This window comes from Sorghum bicolor, chromosome 8 (assembly GCF_000003195.3).
Source record: "Sorghum bicolor cultivar BTx623 chromosome 8, Sorghum_bicolor_NCBIv3, whole genome shotgun sequence".
NCBI classification, from domain to species: domain Eukaryota; kingdom Viridiplantae; phylum Streptophyta; class Magnoliopsida; order Poales; family Poaceae; genus Sorghum; species Sorghum bicolor.
In genome coordinates, this window is record NC_012877.2 from 7,145,715 (window position 1) to 7,170,476 (window position 24,762).

Sequence of the window (24,762 nt, forward strand, 5' to 3'; positions counted from 1 at the left end):
ATGGTTTCCACAAATAGGGCCCCGGCTAGACAATGGAAAACAGACAAGCTTTATACAGATGAAAACTACTGTAAATCAAGAAAGATCTGATATAGAATATTTATGATGCTACCCACAATGAAGTTCGTTGCCTCTAGACTTCAGATTTGTGCTTAGTATTTGAATTTCACAAAACACTGCATTTAGCTTTATGGAATCAAGTAGCTTCGTTCTATGATCGTTCTGGAGATTACAATAAAGGAGTTGAGCAAGCCAACCACGACAGTGCAAACACTTATGGATACTTTAGGGTAAATATAGGAATTTAAAAATGCCAATCAAAATGCTACACAAGCAGGTGCCTACACAATAATAATAGTATTATATATGTTATTTACCCTATCATAGGCACTTTAAAATACTATTGACACACAAGTTGTTACATCTTAACCTTGTGTATAATTGATCAAACCGAAGTTTATAATTTTGACTTCTTCTTATATAAAATATGATTATCATTTCATAACAGAAGAATTATTTAGTTTCAATATATGGTTAATTTGGATATGTATGTATCATGTGACTGTTGCCTGACACGATGGGGATGATGAGGAATATCATGTGGATCTATTCTTATATAAAAATGAGTCTTTGACACATTGTGCACACACGCCACATGGGAAGGAATCATGCTCTCAAATATTTTAATTGTAGCGGCAGCATTTGTCAACCGGTGATGGTATTAAGAAGAATACAATTTGTTTTTCTAGGTCATAGAAATATTCAGTGATTCGAAAAGAAAATAATTCAGTCCACTTTGAATTTTTACTGTTCTTTTTTTGAATCTTGAATTTTTATTGTTTTATATATCACTAATATATATATATATATATTTGAGAATCATATATATATATATATATATTTTGAGAATCACTAAAATATATTTTATTACCAGGGTAAGGATTAGGATCTGCAAAATCTACTGTGAAAGAAGCTCAGGTCGTCGGCCCATGAAGAGATGTCACAAAACCAACAGTTTACCACTGGGCCGGGCCGATCTCGTCTTGCAATTCAGTAGTTGCATCCCCTCTCGCTCGCTCGCTCGCTCGTGGCCATGGCGAAACCCCGGGGGGCGCCGCCGCTCCTCCACCCCCGCCCGCACCGGCGGCTCCTGCGCTCGCCGATCTCGCGCTGCGCCTGCCTGCTCCTCGCCTTCGCCGCGCTCCTCCTCCTCTCCTCCCTGCACCAGGTCGTGCGGGTCGACGTATCCCGCACGGACCCGCCCCGCCAGGCCCGTTTCGCGATCCCCCTTTCTCCATTTTGGTTATATATGGTAGCCTGTTGCTTGTTCAGGTTTCACTGCACGAGTTGGTACGGTAGGCGTCGGTTCTTGGTGCAATGCGGTTGCTGAATGCCCGAGTGTTTGCCTTGTTTGTGCTCACGTTGCTAGTCGAGTTAATCTCATTTCCCTGGTTGTTGTACAGGATGGATGTGTATGCAACGCAACATATCTATTGATCTTTGTGAAACTAGTACCGACTGCAGGACAGATTGTTAGTGTCCTCCAAACAAAAGATTTAGCTGTAGAGAGGAAATCTTTCCTGAAATTAATGCCAGTATATAACACTAGTGGTTGGAGACAAGGGTAGACCGATCTTAAACATTCATGCCAACTTGAGAGTTGAGACTAAGGCCCTGTTTGGTTCCCCCTACTAAATTTTAGCTAGCTAAACTTTAGTCACTTTAGTAGCTGAAGTTCCAAACACATTGACTAAAAGGAGCTAAAATAGTTTAGTTCCATTAGTCACCCAAGAGTAGCTAAAATAATTTTAGCTAGCTAAAATTTAGCAAGGGGAACCAAACAGGCCCTAAGGATAGGCCAACTCTGGATGGTGTTGCTAGGGGAAAGTGAAATGTCGTATCTAGGGAGAGCATATAAAAATGTTAGCTTGAGAAACTTCAGGAGGGCATGATTGCAAACTTTGATGCTTGCTTTTGAGTTTTGACACCCTTATTTTTGAATGACCAAGTTGGAAATTGGACATATAATTTTTTTTCTTTAGTGAAGTTTCTTATGCTACTAGTGTTTCACTGTTTTGTATGCACTAACATGTGCAATAGTATATCTTTGGGTATTAGATATGTAAAGTCAATTTGCATGCTTTCCATTCCACTGAAACAAAACTGATACTAACAGATGTATTCATGAAGGGTAGTTGATGCTACCACTCTTAAAAATCCAATTGTCGTTGAATTGAAGCAATGCTTGATGTTCAGGTGTCAAGCGATCAACTGTGGGCTTCTAATGGCTATGGTTATCATGCTTGTGTTACACCAACCTCTGGATATAAGGGTAATTCATTTTCTTTGCATCATTTTTCTTATAATAAATCAAAGTCATCATGGTTGTTTTATTAATATGAAATGCTTGAGGTGTCCATGATATCAAATGTTAGCTCTTAGCCGCAGTTGATTTTAGGGTACAATTTAGTGGATAATCCAGCTCTTCTTGTTGACACCAACTTCATGCATATGATTCAGGCTCCTGATTTCATCTTTACCTCATTTTCTGAGATGAGTATAATATCTTGTTTGGTTTTAGCGGCTTTGATTGTACAAGCTAGTAAATTAAGCAATACGGTTTGATTTGACACTTTCTTATTTTATTAAAAAATTATATGTACGTTATCTGGCCTAGGAACATAGGAGACGACAATGACTAAATTGGAACTCATTCTTGTAATTGTTCTTTACACAGTCAAATGTATGTATCCTTCTTTGTATATATGCAATCTGATAACAGCACTCATGCAAAAATGATGCATATGTGTATGTGGTATACTGGTATTGTGCGAATGTTTCTGTCATTATCATATCTGTTGATGGCTTTAACAATTGCTTTTGTATTATCAGTTCAAGGCAAGTCAGACAGCTACATGACTGTTAGAAGTAATGGAGGACTCAACCAAATGCGCACTGGAGTAAGTCCATTGCACCAAGACTTAACTCTAAGCTTTATACTTTATATTTGTCTATCTTATGTGAGCATGCTTTTGCATCTATAATTATATAGTTGTTCTTGCTAAAAAAATAGCTTCCCGGTTTTTTGCTGGTGTCTTCTGATTAATCGCTGTTATGTTTGACTCAGTTATTGTTATTAATAATTGTTATTAATAATTTCTGTATGTAACTTTAGAAAATTATGGTTTCCTATATTTAGTCTTAGCCTAATCTTCCCTCTGCAGATTTGTGATATGGTCGCAGTTGCCCGTTTGGTGAATGCAACACTTGTTATCCCTCAGTTAGATAAGCGATCCTTCTGGCAAGATACCAGGTTCTGAGCATTAGGTTATAGTTTAGCTATTGGCATATATTCTGTCTGATTGCTCCTTAATTTTTTGTTTAACAACTCGCACCACTGTCTACAGTACATTTAAAGACATATTTGATGAGCCTCATTTTATTAAAGCTTTGGAAGGAGATGTCCACATTGTGAGTGACTTGCCTGAAGGTTTGCAATCTGCTCCAAGAGCCCGGAAACACTTCACCTCATGGTCTGGTGCAAGTTATTATGAGGAAGTGAAAGAGCTCTGGAAGAATCAGAAGGTAGTTCAGTTACATTTCAAACACCAAACTGAGGAGGTTCTCTTTTTGCTGCTTATAATTTAATTAATATGTTGAACTGATATGATATGATATGATATGATATGATATGATATGATATGGTTATGGTGGTAATAGTTCGTGCAAAATGAGTTTAGAATGTCACGGTAGTAGTTCTTGTTGCAATAATTGCCTTATGCTATAGGGAGAGAAATAACATTGCCTGGATGTTGCTGTTATGACCGGCATCCAATACCAGCGCCGCAGGCCCAATGGTGGCTAAGGGGTGCTGGCGGCTGCTGGGGTCAAGGCCCATATTTATTATATTTATTAGAGATAAATTAGATTAATTTTCATATTATATTCCAGAGACCTATATATATATTGTAAGAACTATTCAGAGGGGATTAAGCAGAAACATATTATTGTTTCCGGCTTCCTCATGGAGCCGGGAGAAACCCTAGCTGCCTTTGCCCTAACTGCTCCAGCCAGCAGAACGGCGCCCACGCGCCGTTGCCGAGGTCTCAGGCCTCGCCCTCCAATCTTCCACCCCTACAACCTACGCAGCAACTCCGGTAGGGCTCCTAGTCCTATCAACCTGGTATCAGAGACCTTGTCGATCATAGAGCAGCCGCCCGCTGCCGCCGCCGGCGCGACGGAATCGCTGATTTCCCCAACTTCCAGTGCGCCTCCAGCAACCTCGGGTGCGCTGCTGCCTTCCTCGTCCCAGCCGCTGTCGGGCTCTGTCCGTCCGCGGCCGGTCCTCACGCCGGAGGAGGTCACGGCCTCCATTGTCCACCTCAGCCACAGCGTCAAGGAGCTGCAGGACATGATGAAGGCGTTCCTCAGCGTCCAGCAGGGGGCGCCAGCACACCAGTCGCCCAACCCGCCACCTACGTTGCCGTCATCGTCGGTTCCGCTCATCACCTACCCGTACGGGATGCCCTCCGATCCCATGCCATCGGCGGCAACCTCTGCCCAGCCGGTGGGGACTCAAGTACCGCTCCACCTGCTGCAGTTTCCGCCGTCTCCTTCGCCAATCCCGACGTGGGCGTATGGTTCGTCGGCGGCGCCCTATCCCGGAGCCGCGCCGGTCTACTCCTCGTCCCCGCTGCGGACAGCCATCCCACCGGCGCCCTCGACGGGCAGTCCCGTCGACCATGGGGGACCCTATGCATCGGGCACCCTGTACGGCGGCGTGGATGGACTGCTGTTCCACGCCACCAGCGCCGGCTCGACAGCTGCTGCGACAGCGGCGCCCGCACGTCCTGGTTTGTCCCTGGGTACCGACCAGGGAGCCCACTACGAGCACTACCCGCTGGGACGCGGGAGCAGCCTCGATCGGCTGCCTCACAAGACTCACCGCCTGGACTTCGAGACATATGATGGTTCTGAGGATCCCCTGAATTGGCTCAATCACTGCGAGCAGTTTTTCAGGGGACAACGCTGGCCGGCCTCTGACAGAACATGGATGGCGTCCTATCACCTCCGCGGGCTGGCTCAGACGTGGTACTACGCCCTCGAGCAGGACGAGGGCATGCCGTCGTGGGAGCGCTTCGTCGACCTGTGCCGTCAGCGCTTCGGTCCTCCTATTCGCGGCACCAGAGCGGCGGAGTTGGGGCGCCTGCCGTGGCACTCTACCGTCCAGGAGTTCGCCGACCGGTTCCAGGCGGTGTCCTGCCACGCCCAAGGCCTCTCCACCAAGCTAAAGGCAGACCTCTTTGTTGGTGGCCTCCCTGAGTACATCCGGGTCGACGTGGAGATGCGCGAACCGCCCGACGTCCAGACGGCCATCTACTTGGCGCGGGCGTTCGAGCGCCGGGCAGCGGCCATGCAGACTGCGCCACCACCGCGCGCCGCGCGACCTCCACCACGCGCTGGCCTGCCTCTGCGCGCCCCGCTTCCACCAGCTGGGGCTCCAGCGCCGGGAGCTGCTACAAACGCAGGAGCCCAGGGGGCGCCACCGGCTCGCCAGTTCCGCCGCCTGTCTCCGGCCGAACAAGCGGAACGCCGCCGCCAGGGGCTGTGTTTCAACTGTGATGAACCTTATGTCCGGGGACACGTGTGCCCTCGGCTGTTCTACTTGGAGTCCGCCGACTATGTCGAGGAGGAGGAACAGGAAGCGGCTGCGGCAGACTTCGACGCCGCAGCTTACCCGGAGGAGCCTGCCGACAGCCATGCTAACGCACTCGTCGTGTCTCTCCATGCTGTTGCAGGAATTCGCCCGCCCAACGCCATGCTCCTTCCCGTTACCATCAAGGGCGAGCGCTTCCTCGCCCTACTCGACTCCGGCTCCACGCACACGTTCATCAAGGGAGCCGCGATGCGTCGCCTCGGGTTGGCCCCTGCGGGTGGCGAGCACCTGCGGGTTCAGGTGGCCAACGGGGACCACATGACGTGCGAAGGTGTCGCACAGAACGTGCCCATCCGCATCGGCAAGGAGGACTTCACTGTCACAGGGGTGGGCATCGACTTGGGAGCCTTCGACGTCATCCTAGGCTTCGACTTCATTCGCGCGCTAGGGCCGGTGCTGTGGGACTGCGACGCCCTCACCATGGAGTTCACGCGCGCGGGACGCCGCGTCACCTGGCAAGGCGTGCCAGGTCCTCAGGCCGCTGCTCCGCAGCAGGGGGTGGCCGCGGTCAGAGCAGACCCGCAGCTACCCCTCCTGGACCGTCTTCTGGAGCAGCACGCCCACATCTTCGACGAGCCCAAGGGGCTGCCGCCAGCTCGCCCCTACGATCACCGCATCCATCTGCTGCCCGGTACAGCCCCCGTCGCGGTGCGCCCATATCGGTACCCGCAGCTGCAGAAGGATGAGCTGGAACGTCAATGCGCCGCTATGCTTGCGCAAGGGATCATCAGACCGAGCACATCTCCCTTCTCCGCGCCCGTCCTCTTGGTGCGGAAGGCCGATTCCTCGTGGCGCTTTTGCATCGACTACCGCGCCCTCAATGCCAAGACCTCCAAGGACAAATTCCCGATCCCCGTCGTTGACGAGCTCTTGGATGAGCTCCACGGGGCGCGCTTCTTCACCAAGCTCGACCTACGTTCCGGCTACCACCAGGTGCGCATGCACCCAGAGGACATCGCCAAGACGGCGTTCAGGACGCATCACGGCCATTTCGAGTTCCTGGTGATGCCGTTCGGGCTATCCAACGCCCCGGCAACCTTCCAGGCTTTGATGAACGACGTCCTGCGACCCTACTTGCGGCGGTTCGTGCTGGTATTTTTTGATGACATCTTAATTTACAGCTCCTCGTGGTCCGAGCATTTGCAGCACGTCGGCATCGTCCTCAGCGCACTACGGGCGCACCACCTCCACCTCAAGCGCTCTAAGTGCTCCTTTGGAGCATCTTCGGTGGCCTATCTGGGCCATGTGATCGCAGAAGGAGGAGTGGCCATGGACGCCGACAAGGTGGCCGCGGTGGCGGCGTGGCCACCACCGCGTTCGGCGCGCGGTCTGCGTGGTTTCCTCGGCCTTGCCGGATACTACCGGAAGTTTATCCGGGACTTCGGCATCATCGCGGCTCCCCTGACGCGTCTCTTGCGGCGAGACGCGTTTGCGTGGGACGACGACGCAACGACGGCATTTGAGGCGCTCAAGCGCGCCTTGACCACGGGCCCAGTTCTCCAGATGCCCAACTTCGACGAACCCTTCATGGTGGACTGCGACGCGTCGGGGGCGGGGTTCGGCGCGGTGCTGCACCAGGGCGCTGGACCCCTCGCCTACTTCAGCCGGCCCTTTGCGGCTCGCCACCTCAAGTTGGCCGCGTATGAACGCGAGCTCATTGGGTTGGTACAGGCGGTCCGTCACTGGCGCCCATATCTGTGGGGGCGTCACTTCCTGGTTCGCACGGATCATTACAGCTTGAAGTTTTTGCTAGACCAGCGTTTGTCTACAGTGCCCCAACATCAGTGGATCAGCAAATTGTTCGGCTTCGACTTCTCGGTGGAGTACCGACCGGGGCGCTACAATACTGTGGCGGATGCTCTATCCCGCCGCGATGCTGAGGATGAGGTGGCTGCTCGACCACCTGCGAGTGTCGGGGCGGTGTTCGCCGTGTCCGGCCCGTCGTTCGCCCTCCTGGACGAAATCCGACGTGCCACGACGACAGCACCAGATAGCTGCGCGCTACTGGACCAGTTGCGGGCCGGCGAGCTGGGCGACCCCTGGCATGTCGTTGACGGCCTGCTCCTCCATGGTTCCCGTGTCTGGGTACCAGACTATGGAGATCTACGACAGCAGGTGCTCCTTTTGGCGCATACGGCTGGCCACGAGGGCATCCAGAAGACGCTCCATCGCCTCCGCGCTCACTTCTTCATCCCACGGGACCGTGTGCTGGTCCAGGACTTGGTACGTTCTTGTACCACATGCCAGCGCAACAAGACGGAGACGGTGCAGCCGGCTGGACTCTTGCAGCCCCTTGATGTACCCACCCAGGTATGGGCGTATATATCAATGGACTTCATCGAGGGCCTGCCCAAGGTTGCGGGCAAGTCTGTCATCCTGACGGTGGTGGATCGCTTCTCCAAATACGCCCACTTCATCGCGCTGAGTCATCCCTACACCGCCACGACCGTCGCTCGCGCCTTCTTCGACGGCATCGTCCGCCTTCACGGGTTTCCCCTCTCCATTGTCAGCGACCGGGATCCCGTGTTTACAGGTCGGGTGTGGCGTGATCTCTTCCAGATGGCCGGCGTCAAGTTACGCATGAGTACCGCCTTTCACCCGCAGACGGACGGCCAGTCGGAGGTGGTCAACAAGGTGATTGCCATGTACTTACGTTGTGTAACAGGTGATCGTCCCCGGGCATGGGTGGATTGGCTCTCATGGGCGGAGTATTGCTACAACACGTCCTTCCACACCGCCCTTCGCGCCACGCCATTCGAGGTTGTCTACGGCCGCTCCCCGCCGCCTCTCCTGCCCTATACACCGGGCACGGCTCGTACAGAGGCCGCGGATGCTCTTCTTCGCTCCCGGGACGAGGTCCTGGCGGAGGTACGCCAGCGTCTGCTCCAGGCGCAGCAGCTGTCCAAGAAATACTACGATGCAGGCCACCGCGACGTCGAGTTCCAGGTGGGGGACTGGGTTTGGTTGCGGCTGCTCAACCGCACAACCCAGTCTCTGGTGCCCGGCGCCAAAGGGAAGCTCGGCCCCCGGTATGCTGGGCCATTCTGCATCTTGGAGCGCGTGGGCAACGTCGCCTACCGTCTTCAACTTCCGGAGGGCGCGCGTCTTCACGATGTCTTTCATGTGGGCTTGCTCAAGCGCCACCGTGGAGACCCCCCATCTGCCCCAGGAGCTCTTGGGCCGACTTTGGACGGCCGGTTGGCTCCAGCTCCAGCCAAGGCGCTCCGTGCCCAACAACGCCGCGGCTCGTGGCAGGTGCTTATTCAGTGGCGAGGCTTTCCTGAAGAGGATGCGACATGGGAGCTGGTCGACGAGTTCAAGACCTTCTACCCCGACTTCCAGCTCGAGGACGAGCTGTTTGCGCAGGCGGGGAGAGATGTTATGACCGGCATCCAATACCAGCGCCGCAGGCCCAATGGTGGCTAAGGGGTGCTGGCGGCTGCTGGGGTCAAGGCCCATATTTATTATATTTATTAGAGATAAATTAGATTAATTTTCATATTATATTCCAGAGACCTATATATATATTGTAAGAACTATTCAGAGGGGATTAAGCAGAAACATATTATTGTTTCCGGCTTCCTCAGGGAGCCGGGAGAAACCCTAGCCGCCTTTGCCCTAACTGCTCCAGCCAGCAGAACGGCGCCCACGCGCCGTTGCCGAGGTCTCAGGCCTCGCCCTCCAATCTTCCACCCCTACAACCTACGCAGCAACTCCGGTAGGGCTCCTAGTCCTATCAGTTGCCTGTATGCAGTATCGCATTATACTTTCTCATGGATGTGCTTATTAGGATTTTTTATGGTTCAAGCGTAATTGCCTGAAGTAGCTTTCCTCAATACGGCATTTTGCGATAGATTTGATATAAACTGGTTTTGAGCATTGTTATTAGGCCATAAAGTCAAATTGAGTCATTAGGGGATGACCTGCCAAATAGGTGATGACCTAGGCACATGGAAGATGTAGCACGATGAGGTACACACGGCACGGCGCCAGGGGTAATGGTCTGTACTCTGTAGTATTTGGATACCCTGCTGTGTTTCTTCCCTCCAAGAAAACCATCGACTCAATTGGTCCAAGAAGCAAGTTTGTTCTAGGAACTGTAGCCTCTGCCATTGCGTCGCCTGCCTTCGTTGTTTTGCTAACCTTCCTCCCTCATTCTTCATCTGTCATTTGCTCCCATGGTGCTGCCTCCCCTTCTGCTATGTGCTATGTCCCGTGATCTACCTTGCAACAAGTAAGCCATTCCTATGAATAGTTAATGGTTGAAAGATGACTAGTTACTCCCTCTGGTGACAAATAAGTGATGTCCTGATGTCTGAAGTCTACTGTTGTAACCTTTGACTACTTTTATGAAACTATCTTTCAAGAGTCATGGACATCTACTTGTCGCACTTCTGAACAGTGAAACTCAATATGCAAAAAGTATTATGTAGTCAAAAGCTTAAAGCAAGTGACTTAAGAGAAACCCGAAACATCACTTAATTGGGACTGGCGGGAGTACATAGTAGCCTAATCTGAACATCTGGTCTGCTGTCCAGTGAGTCAGTTGCTCCAATCTGCTGGTTCCAGCGACCGGACCATCTACAATGATGGTTCATATTTTTACTTCTGCAAACTATTCTCCAGTCATTATTTGTCTTAATGTGAAAGTACTTTTTTTGCCTGGATCTGATGTCTGAAATTATTATATGATCTCACCTCACAGTCTCACACTGCCTTGCAGGTAGTTCACATCCCAAAATCAGACTCGCGTCTTGCTAACAACGGTCTTCCAATTGATATCCAGAGATTGAGATGCCGCTGTCTTTACCAAGCACTGCGATTTTCAGATCTAATTGAAGACCTAGGAAAGGCATGAATTCTCTTGATAAACTGTACATATCTTTAACTCAGAATTTACAGTCTTTAATTGCAGTTGGAGATTTATAGCAGTCTCTAAATTAGGTTCTGAGCCAACGTAACACTTACGAAACAGAAGCTAGTAGAGCGTCTAAGATCTCGTGGAAAATATATTGCTCTTCATCTACGATATGAAAAGGATATGCTAGCATTTACGGGATGCACTTACAGTCTGAGTGATTCAGAAGCAAATGAGTTGAGAATTATGAGGTATGAACAACCAAAGCACATCCATACAATTCCATTTCTACATGCTGGTTGTATTTATTTGCTTTCTCTTTCAATAGAGAGAGAACAAGCCACTGGAAACTGAAGGATATAAACTCAACTGAACAGAGATATGAAGGAAACTGTCCACTGACTCCAAATGAGGTGGGCATTTTTCTGCGTGCTATGGGCTATCCTGAATCCACATGGATATACCTTGCAGCAGGTGAAATTTATGGTGGTGAAAAGTATATATCAAAATTGAGATCGTACTTCCCAAATTTGGTTAGCAAGGTATTTACACACTTGTTTTTTGTTGATTGTATCTACCACATCCTTGCTATGCTACTAAAATTTCAGTTTTGCAGGAGATGCTAGCAACAAAAGAAGAGCTTGAGAAATTCAATAATCACGCCTCTCAAGTTGCTGCCCTTGATTACATAATTGCAGTTGAAAGTGATGTGTTTGTTCCATCACACTCTGGGAATATGGCAAAAGCTGTAGAAGGCCATCGTCGATTTCTAGGGCATCGTAAAACTATCACTCCTGATAGGTAAACATGGGACTTCTCCTGAAAGCCTGCTTTGTTTTATCTGATCTTGCTACTTCTCTGATTTCTAACTTTAGATCCCAAAACAAGTCTCTGATAAGTGCACACTGATCTTGAACGTATTTTAGATCCCAAAACCTTTTTAGATGTTTATTTTCTGTGCACATTTGCATGTGTGGATGGAGTTATAAGTCCTTTATTTGTACTGTATCTTTTACTTATTTTTTATTTACTTTTGATATTCTGGTCTATCAATCTTTGCCATGTAACTAAGTGTTTGTTTAGTTCCCTTTCTAAATTAATTTTAGTTTAATCTGCAGGAAAGGATTGGTGGAACTCTTTGATTTACTGGAAAAAGGGGATCTCATGGAAGGTCCTAAGCTGTCTTCACTTGTTACTGAGATGCATAAATACAGGTGATTTTATTATTTGTTTATAGTTATGGATAGTCTTATGTACAGTACTTTTCTTTGATTCAAAGATTGTATTAAGAATGCATTTCTCTGTTTGCAGACAAGGGGCTCCAAGGAAGAGATATGGCTCCTTGCCAGGAAGCAAGGGCAGAGCACGGCTTAGGACTGAGGAATCTTTTTATGAAAACCCATTTCCTGAGTGCATCTGTTTGACTGGGAGGCACTGATGTGCTGCTGATGTATAGGTATGATTCTATTGTTCATTACACAATATGATACTCTTTGTTGGCTTCAAGAATTGAGATAAAATGCTGTTGATTAAAGTTTATTGTCCAAACTATAGCACCTCAAAGACCCTTCTCAGATGAACTGACGTCTTTTCATAATTGCAGCTTTGTATGATGACACGGTTCACTCTTCATTGGAAGTGCGCTAGTGCTTCAAATTTGGCCATTGGAGCTCTGTTGACACATTAAGCTAAACTGTTACTCAATGATGCAATTTAGTGAAGGATGTCTTCTTGTGATCAACATCCAATCCAGTTTACCTTTGTTGATCCAGATGGAGGGCTGCCCACTGCAACCAAGCAACTGTACATGAATTGTTTTGTTTCCACAAAGTAGGGAGATTTGACATGTATGCTTTAGTCACGAAAGTTACTAGATATATGTATTGGCAAGCATCTGTACCCTTCGAGGCAATAATATCAGGAAAAAATTTATAGCAACAAGCATTTAGCCTTTAATGAGCAAGTTTACACATACAGTGGAGCTTCTGCAGCTTTCTAATTTTAGAGTGATCATCAAAAGTGATGTTCACTTATCCTCTCTCCATAATACAATCCCTCATGTCCTCTAATCATATTAACAAGAGCCAGGCGCTGTAAAAAAGTAGTAGCAATTGAAACCCTACACGACTCGAAATGATTCTGCTATTTGTTTCAGATCCTTGTAATGCCTCTTCCATTGCAGACCTGCAAAAGATTGATTCCCAGCTATTATTCAGGATAAAAAGTAAAGTTGCAATGAGAGGTCTTACATTTCTGTGATTATTAAGAACAATGGTTTTACCGTTTGCAGTTACACTGAACAGGTAGAGCCTGTTCCCAGCTGCTGTGGCGGTAATGAACACATGGGGTGGCTCCAGCTCAAACTGGTAGTATGTTCTTCCTGAATACTCTGCAGTTGCCGAGGACAGGACCTTCCCTTCCACATTCTCTCCGATGACCTCTGGACCGAAGGCGCTAATCACCTTCTCTGGGTTGCCGATCTTCTCGATGGTCGCATCATCCAGATCATCTGGGGGACACAATGGGCAGTGAACATCATATATTGTTAGAGTGCAGCCATATAGTTACCATATCTGCCCTATGAAATTGAAGACCTCACATTTCTTGAGGTTCAGGTTTCAGTTCCCCACCTGCGAACCGGCGAACCGGGGCAACGATGACGAAACACCGGCCCTCCTTTGGGTTTGCGAAGCGCAGGTCGATCTCCGTGCCGCCAAGATCAGCAATTGACACCGGGACCTGAGTTGGAGCCCATGGTAAAGCAAGAATAGTTTTACATCAGAAGGAATGGACTGTGTTTTGTGAACCGAAGTTCTGTCAGCAGCTTCAGGTCTCAGTCACCTCATCCCAGCCGTCTGGAACTTTGAAGCTGTAGGGGATGATGGGGCTCCAGCCAACTCCGTGGCCACCGGACTTGTCGTCTGGCCTCCGGTATGTTCTCCAACCTGTCTGAACAATCAGCATCATGAAAACAATTCAACAAGATTTCTGTCTGAACATCCACTGTACTTTTTAATTTTCCACATGAGAAGCACAAAACTACTCATCCAGACTATGCAATCAAGTACTACTGCATGGATTTCAAAGCATTTGTTTATCTCTATTAACTCTGACTACTCCTATAATAAATCCAAAACAAATGAACCAAATTCAGTCAGTTACAAAAAGAGAAAGAAGAAGAGTTTACCATTTTCATCAGGTTCAGACAAGCCAGGGATCCTCCCTGCCAGCAGGCCCTGAGTGGCTGCCAGACCAAGGCCTGCAAACCCAAGCACTGGAGCGCTACAGACAGCAGCAGCTGCAGAAGCCAATGCTCGCCTCCTCCCCACCATTGTTACACCCTCCCTCTCCTCTTCATGTCCCACTGACACGGAGGGCTCACTGCTGCACCTCACAGCCGCCGCCGCCGCCGCCCTCCCCTTGGCGACGGGAGACGGTTTGGTGAGGAACAGGGAGGAGGAGCTCGGGGAGAACAGCAGTGTTGTGCTGCTGCTCATCTCTGACGCAAGATGTGTTTGTGAGCTCTCTGTGATTCTTCCGTTCCGTTTGCCTATCTGGTAGTTCTTGGTGTGGGCTGGTGGCGATTCTGGTGTCGCCTAGAGCGATTTCTCTTGCGTTCATTTGCTGGGAGCCTGGGATCCCTGCTCGATAGACACTTTTGGACCACAAGACATGGGTGGACAGGATGACTTTCAGAGTTCAGACACGTCTCACCTATTTTTTTTTTTAAAGAAAAAACAGATACAATTTTCACTAGAAAATGTTTTTTTGTTCATTTGGAGGAGAAGAAGGCTCTTGTGGTGCATTGTGGAACATGCGTGAGACTATGGCTCCGTTTTGTAGAGTTTTTTGGCTGGTTCTAGCTTGTTTTTTTTTCTGTGCGTTTATATTGTAATAACATGGAGCTATAATTTTTTTTTTGAAACAAACTACTTGCTCGGTCCTAAAATACAAGATATAAATAATTTTAAAACTCAATAAGGAGTCAGATAAAAAGGCTACCTTAGAACTCACTAATTAGTCAGTTTGTTTAGTAACTTGCTTAATTTTCTAATAATGTATAGTATAAAAAGGCATGTATGAATGAGGTTTAAAAGACAAGCACACATGCAGAATACCTTATAATTTGTCTTGTATTTTAGAATGGAGGGAGTAGGAGCCAGTAAATCTAATATTTTCTGTTTAACTGTTTGGAACACTTGCACACAATGTATGAAGGAGTCAAAGCCAAATAAAATCATGCCAAACATGCGCTAGGAAGTTTTGGACCACACGACATGGGTGGACAGGATGATTTTCAGAGTTCAGACACGTGTGACCTGATTGTTGAGCTTCTCCTCTTGACTTCACTTATTATTTTTTTAAAAAAAAATCAGATACATTTTTTACTAGGAAAATGGTTTTATTTTTTTTGTTTATTTGGTGGAGAAGAAGATAGCTCCTAAGATGAATTGTGGAACGTGCATGACTCTCCGTTTTATCTTCGGTTTCTCCGTGTATTTACACAGTAACTAGAACATCATGTGCCATTCAAGTGTCCTATAATAATTTGAGGGGAAAACAATTTATGATCAATAGATATGGCTAAGATACGAAGCATAAATATCACTAATATTTTACAGCAGAAGAGTAAAGATATCATATCATCTAATACTTAGCACGAATGATGGAACATTCAAAAACATCAGTTGTATGGACATCACAACCGTTATGGTTTTGTTTAGCCATAGATTACGCGATTCTTCACTACATGCATGGCTACTGTAGCCATTATGGTTCTATCCGACCATACATTACATATCCATCCCTAGAACTCATTAGAGCATCTCCAACCATTATGCATTTGAAGTTATGCATTTTAGGCAAATTGCAAACCCCCAAATGAAAATGGCAAGGCTAAAATCGGGTGATCTCCAACCGTTATGCAAAATGCGAAGTCCATCATCTTTTTTTCCCGGAAATTTTGTTTCGCGGCACTCGTTTCTGCGCGGCCAATCGATCCCGCGCCAAACAACCCGCCGTCGTGAGCTGCGCAGTTCGTCGTTCCCGTTCGCAGTACCGATCGCATTGATGAAGAAGGCGTACCTGGCCGGCGTTGATGAGGAAGGCGTCGTAGATTCGTCCTATCGCGCGTTGCGTCGTCCTATTGTGCGCTGCTTCGTCCAAACGCGCGCGCGAAGCTGGCGAAGGAGGACGCGCGATGCTTCTCCTATCGCGCGAAGTGGTGGCGGCGCGAAGGGAAACCGCGCGAAGGGAAGAAAAAAGCCCGCGAGGTGGAACCGAGAATCCCGTGATCTCTATTTGCATAGCCGGACTCCTTTGGCATATATGCCAAGTTTCCCCGTCCAAATGCATAGCTATGTAAAATGCAAAGTCCAAATGCATAACGATTGGAGGGGTTTTTTTTGGAGTTTTATGCATTTTGGTAAATGCCAAGTCCATTTGCATAATGGTTGGAGTTGCTCTTAGAACCTATTTAACACATCTTTAGCACACATGTCAATCCTAGACTTGTGTTGTCATCTCAACCACCAAAATTAAACTAAGATACAATCATGAGCACATGATCCTTACAACTAGATGATCCGCCGAGGGTACCGTATCATCCAGTGGTACTGGTCTTCGTGGTCTTCAACTATGCCAACTCTATGATGTTCACCATATGATCTGCTTGGTGATTCTTCTCTTCACCATATCATCCAGTGGACATTGTTTTCTCTGGCTAACTTGTTGGACTCCATCATATGATTCGGTTTAATCTTTTGTCCCTATGACCTATTATAACCTATTTAACACATCTTTAGCACAAATGTTAGTCCTAGGATTGTGGAGCCACCTCAATCGCCAAAGGTAGGTGATCCTGGGCACATGATCCCTACAAACTGGATGATCCAACAAGGTGCTCTTGTATTGTACTGTATCATATAGTGGCACTGGTCTTCAAGGTATTGGACTATGCCAACTCTCTAATGTTCACTGGATCATTTGCTGGATGATTATTCTCTTCACCATATCATCCAGTATGCACTGTCTTCTCTTGCTGACTTACTTGATTCCACCAATGATCTGTTAGGCATGATCAACTGATTTGGTGTGGAATCTTCATAGTTTCTTCTATATTTATTCAACTCAGATCTTGATCAAACTTTTAACTTGGATCCTTAGGACCTTTTATAGCGCGTCTAACATATATTTAGCACACATGTTAGTTCTAGGCTTGTGTTGTCATTCAATCACATACTACAAGATATGACCATAGGCTCATGATCCTAACATCGTCTCGGTAGATTCAATCGACAACGTGGACATTAATGGACAGCTTGCCCTTGTGAATGCTAATTTCTAATAGTATATGTTAAGGGAGTTTTATTTCAATAAAGAGAAGCTGCTTGTCTCTGTCTGTCACATCTTGCTTCATACTAGTACTAGTAACTTCCTCTTAAGCTAGTTGTGGATCGTCCACACAAAGATCACATAATGGCTTTGCGTGCCTCTGCTCTTAAGGGAGCCGTCGTTGCTGCCATTTGCGTGGCTCTGTTGGCGAGCTGGGTGGGGGAACCAGCACAAGCAGGGTCGCCATCCTGCGCCTTCCATCACTGCATCTCGGAATGTCCTTCGAGGTGCAACGAGAAAGCTGCGAGGTCTTGCGAGAGTGCCAAGGGCGCAGATGTATCCAAGTGCAGGAACGGCTGCGTTAGCGGCTGCAATGCCAGCTGCCGTGATAGAGTGGCGACTACATCATGCGACTGCGACAACGTGTGCGAGAGTTACTGCAAGACCACTCCAGGCCCTACATACAATGCGTGCTTTTCTGCAGTCTTCCAGTGGTGCAAGGACTCATGTGAAAAAGCCTGCAAGGGCGAAAATAGGCCGGAGTCCAGCTATCGTGTTTATGGTTTGGGTCCTTTGCTTAATTATTGTTTCCAAAGTCGTTACCATGTAATCTGAATTATGCATTTGGCCATGTTGCGGAAGCAAAGTCGAGTAATTGGATAGCCAATAAGGCCTCATAAGTTTTAAGTTTAGCATGTTTTTCTTTGGAATAAACTCTATGGTTCTTCGCGTGTATATACACTTATTACATTGCTTGTACGTGTGTGTAAGGCGTTTTGATTGCCTACTCCCCAAATCTACATCCTCCATGGCAAATGAGTATATAGGTAGGGACGTAGCTTACAGTTTAAATAGAAAAATCGTGTTGGGATGAAGGCTAACACACGGCCAGTCATATGATTAGCTTCCAGCGCAGGACTGGCCCATGTATGTATAGGTATACACTGAGACTTTGTTTGGATGTAGTCGGATTCACATCAATTCATATATATTGGGGTGAGTTGGAGTGGAACTTGAACTAAATTCCATCCTAATCCACTCCAACACATGTGACTTGAGATGAATCCGACAACATCCAAACAAGGCCTAAGTAGTAATAGGAAACTAACAGATCTCCAACTCCCTGTTTTCTGTACCGTGATCACGCCGCAGCCGGCTCCGCGGATCGCCGAGTCGCGACGTGACCTTCCGGCTTCCGCTTCCTGGGCGCGTGAGGGCTTGGCGCAGGAGGCGGCGTTCCAGGCTTCCAGCAGAGCAGAGAAGGCAGGCAGGCAGGCAGGCTGCAGCAAGGGCCCTAATCTCACCTCTCAGTCTCGCATGCTTACGTGATCTCTATTTCCCTCGTCCCTGTTCGGCAATCAGTGATCGGCAGAGGCTGCAGAGGCACCAGACCAGCGGCAAGGTATCATATGAATCTGAAATGCACCTACTTTATGAAACTATATACTTTTGTTTCTCTCAATTTTAGCAGTACCATGTCGTCAAGAAAAGTATGTTCGGTCATGACAAAAGAAAGAAGAGAAAGCAAAGCAAACAGAGGATTTGATACATTCACAAAAAAGAGCTCTTCATAAATTTCTTAAGAATAATACAAGCATTTCGAGAAATCTAGATGTATTGGCGATAGTTGTTGTGGAGGAACCATCTAATCTAAGAACAGGACCATATGAAAGACAATATTGACATCAACATGGATGAACATAATGTAAGTGATCATGAGCACGTATTCCATTTGAATATTGCTTTTACATTCTCTATTGTTTATATATTACCAGCATTCTATATATTTTTGTGTATATACTACTAATGAGTAGTATTAATAGTATTTATTATATTTATATAAAAGGGTCCAAAATTTTAGATTCGTTCTAGATCCAAAGAAACTCAGGACTGACCCTGCCCCCCTCTCCTCGTCTTCAATTCAACCTTGCGCGCTCCACCACCGCCGCTCTTCACCGGCGCCATTAGTAATGCCAATCACATTTTTCTTTTTCACCGTCAACTTCCCTGCCACTGGCACCACCTAACTCGCCTCTCTCACTGCCTGTTAGAGACGGCGTGATCGCCATCTCGCCCATATGAGTTTCTCATATGCGAAATTCAAAAAAAATTCAAAACTAAACAAGGCCTAAGATCTGCGTCTCAGTTTTTCTAAGGTGCTTCATTATATTATCTAGTTGTACTTCCTCCATCCCAAATTACAGATCATTCTAAGAATCTTAGAGAATCAAAGTATCTCAAGTTTGACCAAAAATATCTAAAGAATTATAAAGATTTATGTCGCAAATAGATATACTAAAAAATATATAATTAATGAAGAATCTAATGGTACTTAGTTGGTATCGTAAATATTATTATATAATCATATAAATTTGGTTAAATTTGGGATACTTTAACTCTTTAAATTTTTTAGAATGACTTATAATTTAAAATAGAGGGAGTATGATTTTATTATCTAGATGATATTAATAAATATATATGACAACATTGTTATATTTCTCTCTTAATATAAATAAAAAAATTAATTTGTACTAATAAAAATTTTTGTTGACATATGTTAGGGGGGCCATGGCCCCCTTGGCTCCGCAACTGACTAGTGTAGCTAGGAGAGAAGGAGCTGAGCGTACATGCTCAAATTGGTTTAATAGCAGATCGAGCACAGGCCAGGCAATGCAAGCAAGCTGGGAAGAAGGTGGTATACAGCAGCATGCAGCGACAGCGAACAGGAGACCAAAAGAGGAGATGGGAGCGAGCCAGAGATCTAGAGGCCTGGGGCAAAACCCCACTAACTAAACGGTCGACCAGATGTGTTGAATATAAATGGGCTTTTAGCCTATAATTATATTTGACGGTTAATTTAAAGGTCCATAATAAATGCTATAATGAAAACGGTTTAGTATCGTATTGATGATTGACCATGTGTTAACTTAACTTAAATAGGTGGCCTTTGATAACTCTTATGGAGAAGTTGAGGAAGGGAAAAGGGGTGCCACACGCGCGCGCGCCGCCGCCGAGCTGTGGCGTGCCGAGGCGAGCTGTCTTGTCTTGACGTGACAAGACGTGACGTGGCACACGCGTGGTGAATAAGGAAAGAAAGGAAAACATGATCTGACCGTTGTGCAATTAAATGACAATTAATTGTGATTGATTGCCATTAATCAGATGTTTTCTCCCGGGGCCTATATATTTCATACGTGTGACACACTTTCCTTCCCTGCGAGATGTTTTCTCCCGGGGCCTATATATTTCATACGTGTGACACACTTTCCTTCCCTGCGAGACACAACACAATCAGTCCTCTCCTCTCATCTTCCTGTCGAGTTGCTCTCTATTTGTCCCCGCCCCGAACCTCTGCGCGCACAGAGATCGGGAGAGCAGGCCTCCGGAACCCGACGCCCTGCATCGAGACACCTGCTCGGGTGTACGGGCAATCAGGTTTTTGGGGAGCGTCTTCCGTGACTGCTCGCCGGCGAGATTGTCTTCTTCCACTCTGGTGGATCGGGGTCGTCTTCTTCCTGGTGGACGTTCGGAACTGCGACTACTTCGTCTTCGTCTTCTTTCTGCTGGACGTTCGTGGGACTGCACTGCGAACATCTTCCTGCATCGACTGAGGTCCACTATTTCAGGCAACACACTATGTCGACTAGTGTGAATAGAGCCGCCGGTGCCTTCGGCACTAGTCCCTCCTCAGGGTACAATCTTAAACGATTGATTTTCATTTTCAGTATGTCTGCTGTAGTTGCAGTAATATTTGCAATGTTTATCTCTAATCTGAGTAGTGATAAAATTGCACACGTGCACATATATGTCACCACACTATTATGTGTAATTTTCTGGATTAAATCAAACATTAAAATGTCTAGTTTTCTAACAATCCAAAAACATGATATATTAGGCATTTTTCTGTTAGTGGTTTTGCTGCTGCGTTAAAATCAGATTCTTTTGATGGTTCAAACTATAAGCGGTGGCACGCGAGAATGATACTGTGGTTGACTGCTATGAGTTGTGTTGGAAAAATGCGCACTGCACTCCCCAGCGATACAACGTACAGAGAACCTTCTCACATAATGTAGTGAGAGACTCAATCAACAGGTGAACTGTGAGCTGAACAGTAGGTGGAAACAGTAAATGCTCTCTCTCCTCTTAATGGTGGCTTCACTCTCTTTATATAGGGCTCGGAAACCGACCTAAGGTAATTACAAAAATGCCCTGTGACGGTGGGGGAATATCCCAGCATATTCCTACGTTGCAGTCTACTGACCCTGAGCCATTTATGTAATTTCACACTACGAGCTCCTCACGCGCTCCTCGTCCAGGTCTTCAGCTCATTGAAGGCTCGAATCCTCAGCCTAGGCGCCGAACCTTGGACGCTTCTACACCGAAGGTCCTTCGGCTTGGCCACGCCAGAGGTTCCTTGACGTAGACGCTCTGAAGGCTCGCCGGCCCCGCTGCGTCCTCCAGCATTCCTTCGGCCATCCTTCGTCGCGGGAGGATTCGAAGGTTCATTCTTTCTCCGCTCGCGACCTCCACCTTCGACCATCCTTCGTCGCAGGAGGATTTGAAGGTTCATTTCTTCTCTGCTCGCGACCTCCGCCTTTATCTTGGTTCCTGCATTTGCTCAGTACCACAAGAGATGCATTAACATTAGACATGCCTCGAACCTCCGCACTCTTTCGTACGAAGGTTCTTCGGGCGGAGGAGATCCTTCGAAGCGACTAGGGGGAAGGAAGCATCCAGCCCCCAACAAGTTGCTATCACACCGCGAAGGGGAAACCGAAACAATTTACTCCTGAGGAGCAAACGTTCCTGCCGATAACCTCTTCAGAGACGCCGTGATTAGTGCGCTCGATAAAAAGTATGTTAACAACTATATCATTTGCACCACTGCTAAGGAATTATGGGATGCGCTTGAGGCCAAGTTCGGGGTTTCTGATGCTGGTAGCGAGCTGTACCACATGGAGCAACTGTTTGATTACAAAATGGTGGATAACCGTTCCATGATTGAACAAGCATATGAGATATAGGCACTAGCTAAGGAACTAGAACAATTCCCTTGTGTGTTACCTGAAAAGTGTGTGGCCGACGGTAATCGCTAAGCTGCCACCTTCTTGGAAGGATTTTGCTACTTCTCTAAAACGTCAGAGGAAAGAGTTTGGTCTTGCCGAACTCATGGGAACTCTTGATGTTGAGGAGAAGGCGAGAGCAAAAGATACACATGAGAAAGGCGTTGAGTCTTCTAGTGCCAATGTGGTGCAGAAGAAAAAGCAATAGGCATTCCGTAATAAGAAAAAGAATAAGCAAGAGAACAAGCAAGGGACAAATCCAAAGCCAAAGCAAACTACAAGTTTTAAGAAGAAAAAGGCAGATGGAGGCTGCTTTGTTTGCGGTAGCGATTACCACTAGGCAAGTGCTTGTCCAGACCGCAAATTCAAACGAGAAGAGAAAAAATCAGTGAACATGGCCATTAGAGAGACTGAAGGAGGAACATCTAGGTATGGTAATTATTTACCCACTGTTCTTTCAGTCTATCATTCACCTGAGTGGTGGATGGACACTGGGCTAATGTTCATGTATGTGCTGACATCTCTTTGTTTTCTTCTTATCAGACCGACGACACTGGAGCCTTACTGATGGGGAACGGCTCTCATGCGTGTGTTCTTGGTGTTGGTCTGAAGTTCACTTCGGGAAAGACGGTGCTGATGAAGAACGTGCAGCATGTCCCCTCCATCAAAAAGAATCTAGTTAGCGGCTCATAGGTTTGCAGAGATGGCTACAAAATAGTCTTTGAGGCCAATAAAGTTATACTTTCAAAGTTTGAAATTTTTGTTGGTAAAGGTTATGATTGCGGAGGCTTATTCCGCTTATCTATGCATGATGTGTGTAATAAAATCGTGAACAATACTGTTATTTTGAATGAGTCGAATATTTGACATTAGCAATTTTGTCATGTTAATTATGGTTGTTTAACGTGGCTAGCAAATATGAATTTAATCCCAAAATTTAATTTAGTCAAAGGTTCTAAGTGTCATGTATACGTGCAATCCAAGCAACATCGCAAGCCTCACAAGGCTGCAGAGGCGAGGAACTTGGCACCATTAGAACTAATCCATTCCGATCTATGCGAGATGAATGGTGAGTTGACTAAAAGTGGTAGACGACAGTTCATTATATTTATAGACGATTGTACTAGATTTTGTCATGTGTACTTGCTTAAAACAAAAGATGAAGCATTACAATATTTTAAAGCCTATAAAGCTGAAGTAGAAAATCAACTTGAGAGGAATATTAAACGCTTAAGGTCCGATCGTGGTGGAGAATATTTTTCAAGTGATTTTTCTCATTTATGCGTAGAATATGGAATTATTCATGAGAGGACACCACCATACTCACCACAGTCCAATGGAATTGCCAAAAGAAAGAACCGTACTCTAACTGAGATGGTTAACGCTATGTTAGAGACTTCGGGACTATTCTGGGGTGAGGCGATATCGACAGCATGTCATGTCCTGAATAGAGTTCCTACAAAAAATAAAGAAATCACACCATTTGAGGAATGAGAAAAGAAAAGGATAAATGTCTCCTATTTGCGTACTTAGGGTTGTTTGGCTAAAGTGAATGTGCCAATAAACAAGAAACGCAAACTTGGACCTAAGACAGTTGATTGTATTTTCTTTGGTTATGCTACTCATAGCGTAGGGTATAGGTTTTTAATTATAAATTCTGGAGTATCAGATATGCATGTTGGTACTATAATGGAATCTAGAGATGCAACATTCTTTGAAAGTGAGTTCCCTATGAAAAGTACACCTAATATTTATAGTCATGAGTCTATAAATTTCCATGAGCAATTTATTTCGATAGAACAATCTGAGGAACCCCATGTTCACTATCCTGAGGAGGATGATAATGTAGTCACTCGAACGAGCAAAAGACAAAGAAAAGTGAAGTCTTTTGTAGATGACTATATTGTGTACCTCGTGGATGATACCCCAACAACCATTAAAGAGGCATTTTCCTCTCGTGATGCTGACTTGTGGAAGGAAGCAATAAGGAATGAGATGGATTCAATAATGTCTAATGGAACTTGGGAAGTGGTTGAACGGCCTTATGGGTGTAAACCTATAGGATGTAAATGGGTGTTCAAGAAAAAGCTTAGGTCTGATGGTACAATTGAGAGGTACAAGGCTAGGCTTGTGGCTAAGGGTTATACCCAAAGAGAAGGGAAAGATTCCTTTGATACTTATTCACCAGTTGCCTGTTGGACAACAATTCGAGTGTTACTATCCTTGGCTGCCTCTCATGGTCTTCTCATTCATCAGATGGATGTGAAGACAGCTTTCCTAAATGGAGAGTTAGAGGAAGAGATCTATATGGATCAGCTTGATGGATTTGTAACAAGTGGTCAAAAGGGTAAGGTGTGTAAGATATTAAAATCCCTATATGGCCTAAAACAAGCTCCAAAACAATGGCATGAGAAGTTTGATAGAACTTTAACTTCTACCGGCTTTGCTGTTAATGAAGCTGACAAATGTGTGTACTATCGGTTTGGTGGGGGTGAAGGTGTGATCCTTTGTCTATACGTGGATGACATACTAATCCTTGGGACAAGCCTTGATGTGATCAAGGAAGTTAAAGACTTTTTGTCTAATAACTTTGAGCTGAAAGATTTGGGAGAAGCTGATGTTATTCTAAACATTAAGCTTTTAAGAGAAGGCAATGGTGGGATTACACTAGTGCAATCCCACTATGTGGAAAAGAATTTAAGTCGCTTGGGTACAATGACTATCAATCTGCTCCTACACCTTATGATCCTAGTGTGCTATTGAGGAAAAATCGAAGAATAGCAAGGGATCAA

General features: G+C 46.2%; 2 protein-coding genes across 3 annotated transcripts; one reads left to right on the plus strand and one right to left on the minus strand.

Annotated features, from left to right (window-relative positions):
* Nucleotides 1,035-12,546, plus strand: LOC8084738 (uncharacterized protein At1g04910). 2 transcript variants are annotated; one of them, XM_021445995.1, is made up of 12 exons: nucleotides 1,035-1,270; nucleotides 2,257-2,332; nucleotides 2,893-2,960; nucleotides 3,225-3,313; nucleotides 3,408-3,585; nucleotides 10,440-10,568; nucleotides 10,692-10,825; nucleotides 10,903-11,116; nucleotides 11,191-11,375; nucleotides 11,681-11,788; nucleotides 11,886-12,030; nucleotides 12,178-12,546. In XM_021445995.1, exons 1-11 carry the CDS (start codon nucleotides 1,094-1,096, stop codon nucleotides 12,010-12,012), a joined length of 1,485 nt encoding a protein of 494 aa, XP_021301670.1. In that variant the 5' UTR covers nucleotides 1,035-1,093; the 3' UTR covers nucleotides 12,013-12,030; nucleotides 12,178-12,546. The 2 variants fall into 2 exon arrangements, with proteins under 2 accessions (XP_021301670.1, XP_002441951.1); XM_002441906.2 differs by having other exon boundaries at nucleotides 11,693-11,788.
* Nucleotides 12,487-14,227, minus strand: LOC8082785 (psbP domain-containing protein 4, chloroplastic). Its single transcript, XM_002442911.2, has 5 exons — nucleotides 13,762-14,227; nucleotides 13,416-13,519; nucleotides 13,205-13,313; nucleotides 12,856-13,083; nucleotides 12,487-12,758 (listed from the first exon to the last, which is right to left on the minus strand). The coding sequence occupies exons 1-5, from the start codon at nucleotides 14,069-14,071 to the stop codon at nucleotides 12,694-12,696; spliced, it is 816 nt and encodes a 271-aa protein (XP_002442956.1). The 5' UTR covers nucleotides 14,072-14,227; the 3' UTR covers nucleotides 12,487-12,693.

Coding starts and splice junctions, on each gene's coding strand:
- LOC8084738 (XM_021445995.1), top strand. CDS start 1,094: ATGGCGAAACCCCGGGGGGCGCCGCCGCTCCTCCACCCCCGCCCGCAC. Junction 1,271..2,256: donor GCACGGACCCGCCCCGCCAG/GCCCGTTTCGCG, acceptor CTTGATGTTCAG/GTGTCAAGCGATCAACTGTG. Junction 3,586..10,439: donor AGCTCTGGAAGAATCAGAAG/GTAGTTCAGTTA, acceptor ACTGCCTTGCAG/GTAGTTCACATCCCAAAATC.
- LOC8082785 (XM_002442911.2), bottom strand. CDS start 14,071: ATGAGCAGCAGCACAACACTGCTGTTCTCCCCGAGCTCCTCCTCCCTG. Junction 13,314..13,415: donor TTCCAGACGGCTGGGATGAG/GTGACTGAGACC, acceptor GCTCCAACTCAG/GTCCCGGTGTCAATTGCTGA. Junction 13,084..13,204: donor CCCGGTTCGCCGGTTCGCAG/GTGGGGAACTGA, acceptor TGTGTCCCCCAG/ATGATCTGGATGATGCGACC.